The 11,498-nt window shown below is 44.3% G+C and overlaps 1 protein-coding gene across 2 annotated transcripts; it reads right to left on the bottom strand.

Annotated features, from left to right (window-relative positions):
- Positions 1-4,667: 4,667 nt before the first annotated feature.
- LOC129368987 (echinoderm microtubule-associated protein-like 1) lies at positions 4,668-11,159 on the bottom strand. 2 transcript variants are annotated; one of them, XM_055044212.1, is made up of 7 exons: positions 10,900-11,159; positions 7,308-7,499; positions 7,048-7,180; positions 6,426-6,527; positions 5,827-5,861; positions 5,673-5,699; positions 4,668-5,427 (listed from the first exon to the last, which is right to left on the bottom strand). In XM_055044212.1, exons 1-7 carry the CDS (start codon positions 11,039-11,041, stop codon positions 5,153-5,155), a joined length of 906 nt encoding a protein of 301 aa, XP_054900187.1. In that variant the 5' UTR covers positions 11,042-11,159; the 3' UTR covers positions 4,668-5,152. The 2 variants fall into 2 exon arrangements, with proteins under 2 accessions (XP_054900187.1, XP_054900186.1); XM_055044211.1 differs by lacking the exon at positions 10,900-11,159 and adding an exon at positions 7,933-8,373.
- Between the last annotated feature and the right edge of the window lie 339 nt (positions 11,160-11,498).

Consider the following 11,498-nt stretch of genomic DNA (forward strand, 5'->3'; position numbering starts at 1 on the left):
AGCTTTGAATTATAACCTAACTAGTTATATTAATTAATTTTGAACAAATTTTTCCTTTCGTTCCATGGAACGGTCCATTTGTATGTGGACCCCTCTGATAAAGCCTTGCTCACCCTTTGGCCACCCATTGAAAAAAAGTCTAGCTCCACCACTGCTTGGAGCCTCGTGATTTAGAGGTTTTGCAGAGTTTCAAACTTTTCTTCACGCCGCGGCTGCGTTCACACCAGCCCAGTTGAGTCCATCGTAATCCAGCAGCGGTTCGTTTGTGGAGGTGAGAATGTGGACTAACGAAACGAACCCCTGAAAACCTCTCGCTCTCGGTTTTGTCAGGGCAAACTCTGAGGGCAACCGAATCGGGGAACGCTCCAGACGCCGGACGCTAACCACAGCGCAAAGCTCCAGCGACCCGGAGGGCGAGGAAATGCAGAATATAATTCTTTGGCTTAAAGTTGTTTTCCGCCTTGTTTGTAGGATTTACTTTTACTGCTGTAATTTTTAAACCTACAACAAAGACAACAAAATCGGGACTAATAACCGCCTCGTTTCTTATCATCAAATTTAATAAAATATCGGAGTTGTGGTTTGTAAAATTTTAACAAATCAATTTCAACAGCGGCAACTATGTAATAGTCAATTATTGACCAAAATAAAAGAGAAATTTTCTTAGTCCTCTCTTGCATCTTCACAGAAACCAAATTTATATCCAAATACAAAACAAATTTCACATCGGTCATTTACTCAGCTTTAATTTAAGCAATATTTTATAGAAATCGGGTCAGAAATAAGGAGCAACGAACCTTTTTGTGACAGAAACCTGCTTATATTGAACGGTCCGGTTTTGTGGATGTGACTCAGTGACTCTCAGTAATGGCGGCAGAGTCGAGCATGACGCGCTTGGGCTGTTTTGTTTCTCTTCGCCTGTGGCAGTAGGACAGTTCCTCCCACTGCTGCTAGCTGGACACGCTAAAGCTAAATGCGCGTTTTTAAGTTTTCTTGCTGTTTCTGTTGTTCCGTTTCAAAGCATCACTGACTTTTAGTATCGTTAAAATTACAACATGCAAAGCAAAACAAGCTGCTCTGGAAGGCGTTAAGTGTGATGTAACCTTTGGGGGGCGGCATCAGCTAATTTGCATAAAAGGGACAGACGTCCAAAACAGCTCATGAAAAAAGCTTAAATTACACAGAACAGATCAGGTGAAATGTTATGATTTGGTGTAAAAAATGTGACAAATATGTTTTGATTAGACCATATTGCTATGCTAACCTGTTGAAGATGAACTATCATCGGATCCCTTTAAGATATTTCTCACTGCATCATATTTTCACGCAAAAAAGCTCAGCTGTTTTCTTTGAAATTAATCTGATTCCTGATGGAGTAGTGCCCACAAATTTATATATATATATATATATATATATATATATATATATATATATATATATATATATATATATATATATATATATATATATATATATATATATTTTTTATTTATTTGTAATGGTGTTTACTGTTTTCTTTAAAGGCTGGTTTATATATATATATATATATATATATATATATATATATATATATAATAAATATTCCGGCTTTCCTCTGATAAACAACAGAGGAAAGCCGTTGTGGTAGATGTAGCAATACCAAGTGATTGCAACATCAGGAAAAAGGAGCAGGAGAAACTGGAGAAATACCAGGGCCTCAGGGAGAACTGGAGAGGGCCTGGAAGGTGAAGACCACAGTGGTGCCTGTGGTCATCGGGGCCCTCGGGGCAGTAACCCCCAAACTGGAGCAGTGGCTACAACAGATCCCAGGAACAACATAAGACATCTCAGTCCAGAAATGTGCAGTCCTTGGCACAGCCAAGATACTGCAGAATCCTCAAGCTCCCAGGCCTCTGGTAGAGGACCCAAGCTCAGAGGATAAGAACCACCCGCGGTGGGTGAGAAGGGAATTTATATATAAATATATATTTAAAAATCCCTCCTCACACATATATATAAATGTATATATATATATAATATCATATAAATTACCTTCTCACCCACCGCGGGTGGTTCTTATCCTCTGAGCTCGGGTCCTCTACCAGAGGCCTGGGAACTTGAGGGTTCTGCAGTATCTTGGCTGTGCCAAGGACTGCACATTTCTGGACTGAGATGTCTGATGTTGTTCCTGGGATCTGTTGTAGCCACTGCTCCAGTTTGGGGGTTACTGCCCCGAGGGCCCCGATGACCACGTCCGGCCCTCCTCCGAGTTCCCTCGTGCTTCCTCGTCGCCACCTTGTGCTCCTCCCGTGTCGTCGTCTCTTCCCGAGTCGTCGCCTCCTATTGCTCCTCCTGAGTCGTCGCCTCCTATTTCTCCTCCCGAGTCGTCGCCTCCTAATGCTCCTCCCGTGTCGTCGTCTCCTCCTGAGTCGTCGCCTCCTATTTCTCCTCCCGAGTCGTCGCCTCCTAATGCTCCTCCCGAGTCGTCGCCTCCTTGGTGCTCCTCCCGTGTCGTCGTCTCCTCCCGAGTCGTCGCCTCCTTGGTGCTCCTCCCGTGTCGTCGTCTCCTCCCGAGTTGTCGCCTCCTAGTGCTCCTCCCGAGTCGCTGCAGCACGAGAGTGCAAGTCACTCTATACTTGCACTCTGCAGACCTGCCTGTTCAAACACCTTTCTCATCTGGGAGGAGACGGCTTGATACGCACGTTCGCTGCGTATCATAGGAGTAAACAACAGTGGCTTTTTGGTGGTCGCCGTTCCTACTGACATCCCGATACCTGGACTGGGCAGTGCTGACACAAGTTTAAATTTCTCAAATTGTTTGATGTCTGTCAATTTTATTGCTGTATTCAACGTATTCATGTAGTTCTTAAAACACAAATAGTTGTCCGTGATGTATAGGACTCCGTAACCGCCGAATTTTTTTATTGCTTTTCTGTCTCTATTCACCATACAGCAGTGCCAGCCGGTCTTATACTCAGGCAGAGGTTGCTCACTATCGGGAATGCCAAAAATCTCATGAAAAAGTCTTTTCTTTCTCCTGAAATGGATCGGTCTGCCACCGTTTCTGAAATGAACAGCACTGAAGCTGCTCAGTCGATCCCTTGCAGCAGCAAACCGACTGCTCAGGCTGTGGCGCTTGTGGTCGGCGTGATCCTGCAGCTCCGAGTCGATGGGTAAAGTTTTCCAGAGAATTACGAAGGTGTCATAACGCTCCTTTAGCACGGGGTAACTGTTAAAGATGAGGTCCACGATGAAGAACTTCAACCCAGCAGAAAGAACTAAGATGGTTCCCATCATCTGATAACATAAGAAGCACGTGAAGAAAAAGAACACCCACAGTAAAACGTAGAACTTCATCGTTATCTTTGGCTTGACCCACATGAACAAATTTTTTCCCTTCTCGAGGGTGTCGGCCATAAGTCCAAACAGGTTCTGGGCTTGATGAAGAACGTCCCTAACCTGATGGAGTTTCTCTCTGAAAGATGGGTGTGCTTTCAGAAGTCCCAGTGGCTGAGTCAGCTGCGGTACGATGCCCCACGTGATCTTCCAGCCTTTGCTTATTAAATAATTCAAGGACAAGCGGAGAATTATCAGCAGCAGCAACATGGGGATGGTCCAGCCACACCACGCTGTGTACATGTATGTGAAGAACCAAAATGAAGAGAAATATCCAGAGGTCCAGTTCAGCAGGGCGTCCAGGTCATTGAAGATATTTTGCAGCGGTACTGCATCACGTTCTACACGTTTCATATTTTCTTCCAGCTTCTTGTGATCAAATTTATCCTCTTTCTTCACAATCCCCTCCTCTGGTTGGACGAGTAGGTCTTCAAAGTAATCTTCACATTGATGGGACAAGCTTTTCCAATAGGTGCTCAACACAGACTCGTTCTCATTTGGACGTGGCGGTATGTCAGCTGACTCAGGTGAAGATGCCTCAACTTTTGTCTGATGTCTGCGGTGTTCTTTCCTCAGTTCCCGTTGAAGTAAATCTATGTATTTTTCATCATTTTCAAGCTTCTTCCTCAGGAGCTCTTGTTCTTGCAAAGACTCTTGCAGCTGTCTTTGCATTTTTTTGATATCCCAGGCTGACACAGAGAGTCCAGGAATAATGTGGCTTTCCTGCTCCTGTTCTCAGTCAGAATCGCTCAGCCCTGGGTCTCTGTGCCAAGATCGTACCTTTGTCAATTCTTCGTCACTGGAGTCCAGTGTGTTTCGCGAAAAATGAATCTTCCTGGAACACTTCGCCATTTTTGCTGCTGTGGAATCGAGTCTCTGTCAGAACTTTATGGGCTCAATTTTGGCGCGCAAGACATGAAACCTTTAGAACTTCTTTGATCTATTGTGATGTACATGATGTCTTTTTTATTTTCCTCATCGTCTTCCTTTCTAACTTGATGAACTTAAAGGATGAATTATAAACTTCTTACTAAAGCCAACATAGGACAGGTTTGCTCTTGAAAAGGTGTGATTTTACATTTTACATGATTTCATTTGGCGGGAAACTCTTTCTCCATTTATTCATCCTTCATGGATGAATAAAAGTCATCCATAAAGTCACTAGATGCTTTAAAAGCATCTTTTAAAGCTCTAAAAGTCACTAGATGTGCTTCGAGTAGGCTTTTCTTTTCTGTTTAAGAAGTCGAGTCGCTTTGGCATGTTTCATCAGGCCCTCTACGAGACACCTCACACAGAGATCAACGTTCTTTATTGTTTTTTCTGAGTAAGAACAAACATTTGGAGGCAGAAACTAACATCAAAACACACACAAAAAGACATCGGTGCACACAGATAATCTAGGCATGTCGACAATAAGTTGCTTCCTCATGTACGTCACTGAGAGTGCTCTCATAGAGAAGACAGAAGTTCAGGAAAATGATGCACAGATCTACTAAGCATGTGGCCAGTAAAGTTATCACTAACATGTGGTATGTAAGGAAAGTAAAGAAAGGCAGACAAATGTTCAAAAGAAATAAGCATAAATCACAATATTTGATGCAGTCAGGTGGGTTAGTTACAGCTAAGTGGTTCGGTGAGCCTCTTTAGGAGTTTTATCAATTCAGTTGCAAGGAGGTTGTCATAAAAATGCAGCTTCTTTGCATTTTTATGGCAAGGAGGTTGCAGTTTTTGAAAACTGAAGTCTCTGATCGAGACGAGTTCGGAGTGTCCGTCTGCGTCAGTAGCAAATCTGAAAGTACTGGCTGGGCGACTTGACCGGGCTGATGTAGCTGGACGTTTCCTGCGCTGAGCTCTGGCCCGTCACGGTTTTCTGGAGGTTCAAGGTGAAGGACGGGGTGGACTTCTTCCTCTGCGGTCGGACGCCCCTGTGGGTCGGCGGGGGTCCGGGGCCGGCCACGGGCCCCCTGCAGGCGGGCACCGCAGACGCCGACTTGGCCTCTTCAGAAGACCCAGTCCTTCTTGCGAGGGGGCTCAGATAGATCTGCATAGTCACTAAGTGAAGTGGTGAAATGTGGTGAGGAGGCCCAGAGAACGGACAGGGGGGGGAAATGACATTCCAGGGGGCGAAAGAGAGAAAACGGGGGAGAAGAGAGACAGAAATGGATGCAAGAAATGGGGTGATGGTGCACACAGTTATGGTATGATGTGACCAAAACAATAAAAAACAAAAAAAGAGCCATTAACTACGACATTTTCTTCTAAACTATAGTCTTTGTGCGCCAAGAGACAAAGCCTACCTTTGCAATGTGTCACCCGCCTCGATCCTGCACCAAAACGCCACAGACACAGAAACGTTGTTAATTCTTTTGTCTTTTGAGTCAGTTTTTCTTCCATTTTGTCCAGCTGTCATTTTATTGGTATATTTTAAAGCACACAGGAGTGTTTCCTTACCTACGCTCACATCGGGCTCACTGGATTTGTTGCTTCTGGTGTGTTGACATAGAAAAACGAGGAATAGAAGAGAGAACTGGTGAGAAGAACTGAGAATACCAGGAAAAGATCAACCCACTTGAAGATTGTCTCACAGACACGTCTGTTGCAGGAAGAGACAGCAACAAAATTAAGAGGAGGGGAGAAAATGGTGGACAGGAAACGATGCAAAGTTTCCAAAGATGTATTTTTAGGAAATAATGCCAAATGTCCGACGTGAACTGATAGCACAAGTCAAGAGGTTGCCGTGTTCAAAAGGTCGATCAGTTCTTTTATTCCCCCTCTCTTACTCAGATTGACCGTCTCCCCTGCATCCCACACTCTTCAGATTCTCATCTGTAGAAAGCATTTTGTGCCAACAATGCATCCTTTTCCTCCCTTTTCACAATTGAACCCAACTTTGACTTTGATCCTAACAAAATGCACTGAGGTTGGTGGGTGCAACCTGACAAAGTCTTTTGAGTCGTACGCCAAAGTTTGAGTCGTACGCCAAATGTTGCCGTGAGACATTTGGCCTCAGCTCAAACGACTTGACCTCACAATGACCGGCACTCTCTTACTCTTCAGGAACTTTCTTGCAGGCCGAGGCTGCAGACGCGGGCCGCGGCTTGGTGATCTTACATGGACTGTCCTTTGCACTGCCTGGCGGGCTCTTCACACCGCTGGAGAGAACAGGAAGAGAAGCCAGACAGAGAAGAAGTGACGTGAAAATCCCAAGAAGAGGGGGATGAAATCAATTTGCGGTTGCTAATAAGTTTTTTTTTCTCTCTCTTTTCTTTTTTTTTCATCGTAATTAGACACTGAAAGCCTTAATTGAGTGGAGATTTACCTCTCTCTGTGTAATTATTCCAGAGCAGCACAGATACGGCGACAGCAGATTAAGGTGAGGCCATCAGGCTTTTCTGACTCACACTATCTAATGTCAGTATCGCTTGAAAGGTAATTGAGAGGAAGAGGTTGCTGCTTGGAATTAAAGGCCAGCGTAGGGGATAATCACAGAGCCTCCGTGTGCGGTGTCTCAGAGATAATGAAGGGTGTCTGCTGATTGCACCTTCCATAATGAAGAACGAAGCCTCACTCTGATTGGGGCGGTGATGTATGTTGCAGCTTCCTCTCTCTGCTCTAATTGCGTTCATCATCTGCATCGTGCTGCTCTGAAGGGGAGGAAATGAGCAGATTTACCTCAGAGGTGGCGGCGCGGGGCTGTAGTTCCTCGTCGTGGCGCTGGAGGGCACTGTGGAGCTCTTTTTGAGGGAAGCAGAGCTGGACGCCGCCATGGAGCTTCTGGGGGGCAAGGCCAGGGAGACGGGTCTGGCTGCACAGACACAGACATCACAAGTTATCAGTGGGGGAATAATTATTTGTTTTTCAAATTCAAGGTAAAGAATAACAGGTATTAACAAGCCTTCTTCTTAAAGAGCAAACACACGTCTCTTGGTCACCTTTGGCGCCAGGCGCTCTCCTCCCTGCAGCGGCGGCTGCCTGGTGCTCTTCAGAAATGTTGAGCCTCTTGAGGACGTCAGCCAGCGCCAACTTCAGCAGCTGGATCTCATCCTCCTGCATCTGCATCCTCTGCTCCAGGTAGGTGAGGCGGTCGGCCACGTCCAGGCCGCTGGCTGCCGAGCTGCGGTCGTCTGAGAAGGACCAAGGGAAATCAGGAAGATGAACGCAGAGATCAGACGCCCAGAGAGTGAGCGGTCTTCAAACTGACTGAATGAGATTCACACATTTTCTATCATTAACCCCATTAAAAAGAACATTTGAAAGCATGCAAAACGTTTCTTTGACCAGCGTAAAATTCAAACTTGCAGAATTTATCTTGACAACTACCAAATTACTTTGCCAAAAAAAGATCAATAAAGGAAAAGGCTTAAAATGTAAGATCCCTTTTTTCAAAATGGCTGTTGGACTAAAATCTGGACAATAATTTTAGTCAAATTTTTGGACTGTACAGCTCAACGCTGTCGACACTCAGCAGCATGGAAACCACAATGACATCAAGCAAAATTTCTTTCCATCGCCGTCATTTTTCTGCTACAAACTCTTGCTCAAGTCAGAGGCGGGTACCATATGAGCTGCTGGAGGCCGATGAGAAGCTGGGGTATCTCTGCTGACCGCTGGCTCTGTCCTCAACCAGCCCAGATGTCCTCCTCCTCTTCTTCTCCTCTCTCGAACAAACCCTCTCAGTCCTCTGGACTCCTCTGTCGCCCTGTTGCGCCTCCATCTCGTCGTTTACCCACTACGGTCTCATCTCTCTCATTCCGGTCATGTGGCATTCACAGATTGCTGCTTGTACGGTTTTCAGGGTCCAGCATCAGACTGTCGCTACAACTGAAGGAGGGTACCGCCGCGCCGGTCCCTGGCTCACTGCAGGACTCGATGGTGATTTGGTGAGGCGTTAAGCCGCCAGCTCAGGATGTGTGTCTATAAAGGTGGGGGTTGGGAATGCTTAAAAACTAAGAAGTCATCCAATTCGACCTGAATTGTCCCTGGCCATGAGTACACAGACTTGCACGGGTCTGATGTGTGTGTGCGTGTGTGTGTGTGTATGGGAGTGGAGAGTACAATGTTAATCCCAATCCCAAAGTTAATCTTTTAGGTCCCGCCCACACAGATAATCCCATGTCACTATATGAGGGAGGGACAAAGTAGAAACATCAGAGCTGGACCTGAAGGTACATTGCAGAGATGTAAACAACTTGAGATTTCACATCGCCAAGGTTTTGGTCACGAAGGGGAGCAACATAAACATCATTGATTTGGGTAAAAATGGAGGCATAATTTCTTTTTCATTGTGATTTTCCACAATCATCTGAATCAGGGCTAAGTTGCTAAACAATAGCAAATCCACTTGTCACCACATTTCTCAAACTTCGGAAAAACCACCACCTGGTGGTTGGGGTGGTGATTTACAAGATATTTTTCTTACTGCAAACTAAGTACGTCTAAATTGTGATGAAGAGGATAACGTGACGATCAAACCCAAATTAACTGTATTCTAGTAGTCTGAAGATAACTGCTGATTGTCCTGTGATCATACTGACTACTACAATGGACCCCCAGTATCCAATAGGCTTAGCAGCTGACAAATAGTTGAAATTCATAAATGTTTTAATAGTTCACACACCAAATACATCTTAATTTGCATTTACACACACAGTGGCTACCGAATGTAAAATCTTCAGTCTTGTATTTCTGTACTTACAGATTCAGCCAATCAGCGCCAAGAAAAAAATATTGGTGCTCCTGGATTGGCTGCTTTGAAAACGCCAGCTGGTGGCATCCAGGAAGTTTTGCACCACACATTTTCTTTCATGTGTAAATTATTATTATTATTATTATTATTATTCTTTACCGCACCTAACACAAAGTTTTAGAATATCAGCCTCGTAAAACCTTTCAGTTAATTTTTTTAGTTATTGTAAGCTTGTCGCTATTAACATAGTGCAGTATTGTAGTAAGAATATTTTTTCAGTAGTTTTTGAAAAATGTTTGCGTTTACCAAGGTGGTGCTTGCTCTATACAAGTTTGACATGATTAAACAGAAAGTTCAGTTTGATAAAAGCTACATTTGGAAACTGGATCAGCTAACAGCCCTGAAGGCCGTTAGCTAACGTCACTATTTGAGGTTTGAACGGAAAGCTGAATATTAAAACTGAAATAAATAACTGGATACATAGTTACAGTAAGAGGATAAAAGTTTGGATTATTTTAAGAGCATATGCTTATGACAGTAATGAAGATATAAATGTTAATTATCTAAAAAGAAAAACAACATAAAGCTAGTTGGGAAACTAGCTGAAAGTGTTAGCTAAACTCTGACAAATTGCTACAAGTGGATTTTTTTTTTAATCCGATAAATAATTTGTACATAAAAAAAATATCAACAGCAATAGCACAATAACGCTTGAATAAAGTCGTGTTCATTGCAAACTGAAGAGATTTAATTACTGTATGAATAATGAGAAACATGAAGGGTCAGAGGTTAGGTCGTATTATCCTAAAGGTCAGAAGTCTTTCTATCCATCTCTTGGTGCCACTTTTTAGACGTATCCATTTCCTCCTCATAACAACAATCTGCTGTGTATGAAGACTTCATGCATGTGTACTGAAGCATTCAGCCAGCGGTAATCTGCCTCTCACTGAGGGCTGTGATCCTCTGCTGGCCCGTGACCTCCTGTGTCTGTTCCTGTCCTGGCCGTGACTTCATCCTCGTGCCACGTCCATACTCTCCACATGGGATTGGGATTAGAATAGCACAATAATCCCGCTGCTGTGAAAGAGATTTAGTGAACGCCGAGCGCAAACTCTGCTCTCGGGCGCATTTCCTGCAAACGCAATCGCGAGTGCATTTAGGAAGAGATGCATGTAAACATCTGTACATGTGGGTTTCCTTTAAAACTGAGACATAGTGAGTGTTTTAATTCCTGCATGCAGATGGTGTCATTTAAATGACAGAACATCTGTCTTCCCACATTAGCTCTGCACCAAAAAACCCCAAAACAAAACAAAGAAATAAAAACAGACGACATAGGCAGCATCCTTCATTTATCATTTCACTGATATGCACTTCCTGGACATGTTTCAAAGTCATCTCATCTGACAATTTCTTTAGCTGGGTGTGGCACATGAGACGAGAATTATTATCAACGATTTAATATGCAGAGTGTGAAAATGTCAGGTATTTTAGGGTTCCTCCTGATATAAATCAACATGCCGGGAACACATAATATAATTAACCATATTCAAAGTAGAAGTGTTCAATCAATCTCAGGAGATTTGAGCATTTTACTTTTCACCTTTTAAAACTCATGTGTTCTTCTTGATTCCTCCTCCTTTTTCCCCTCTGAAGAATCACAAGTGCAATAAACCAAAGCGAAAACTTCCAGCCACCTGCATGTGCAACTTTTGTCGGTATGAATACATCGTCCCTTTGCTCTTTGACTGATCTCACGTCCTTCCACGGAGGAAGGAACCGGACGTGTTTAATTTATCTGACGGATCTGAATTCCCTCAAACCCTCTCAGTTTTTACCTGTCATGAAATCGGTGTCGCTGTGATAGCTCCCCTTCAGCGAAGGTGTCCTCAGCAGGCCCTGGGCCCTCTCCTCCATCTGCAGGTTGTGGTCGTCCAGCTCCTCCATGCTGGCATCTTCTTCTGCTATGATTGCCTGCATGTCACTGACTGAGGATGCGAGATTATTTTGGTCTGAACTTCCCTGGAGAACTGATTCACCTTTCCGAGTCCAGCAGTGGCTCCCACCTCCTGCTTCCCCCTCTCCTCACTGTCACCTAATAAATATCCTGTAAGGAGCGTGAGCACAGGGTGATGTCACTCAAAGGAGAGATTAAAGACCTGGTAATCCACCTGAAGCTCAAAGGGAGGATAGGAGTGTGCAAGAGTCTTCATTTTCTTAGTAGGTGGAAAATGTTGGTGGCAACGACAAAACAAACTCTCCCATCAGGAGTTGCAGGTGCAAACACACAACCGCCGCTTCAAGGAGGCGCCGAAGGGTCATGACCTCCGTCCTGAAGAACAGCGTTCTTCTGACGGAAAAACCAAACGCGGCAGAGTGAGGCTGGAGAATCTGCTGTCGCATGCAAAAGTTTCCGACAAGCACACGGTCACACACT

The sequence above is a fragment of the Poeciliopsis prolifica genome, unplaced genomic scaffold (genome assembly GCF_027474105.1).
Source record: "Poeciliopsis prolifica strain line A6 unplaced genomic scaffold, Auburn_PproV2 SCAFFOLD020, whole genome shotgun sequence".
NCBI classification, from domain to species: Eukaryota; Metazoa; Chordata; class Actinopteri; order Cyprinodontiformes; family Poeciliidae; genus Poeciliopsis; species Poeciliopsis prolifica.

Excerpts from the sequence above, each read along its gene's own strand:
- LOC129368987 (XM_055044211.1), bottom strand. The coding sequence starts at position 8,089 with ATGGAGGCGCAACAGGGCGACAGAGGAGTCCAGAGGACTGAGAGGGTT. Across the intron at positions 5,862-6,425 it reads TGCAAGAAAGTTCCTGAAGA|AAGCAACAAATCCAGTGAGC; the intron begins GTAAGAGAGTGC and ends TCAACACACCAG. Across the intron at positions 5,428-5,672 it reads GCGGGTGACACATTGCAAAG|TGACTATGCAGATCTATCTG; the intron begins GTAGGCTTTGTC and ends CACTTCACTTAG.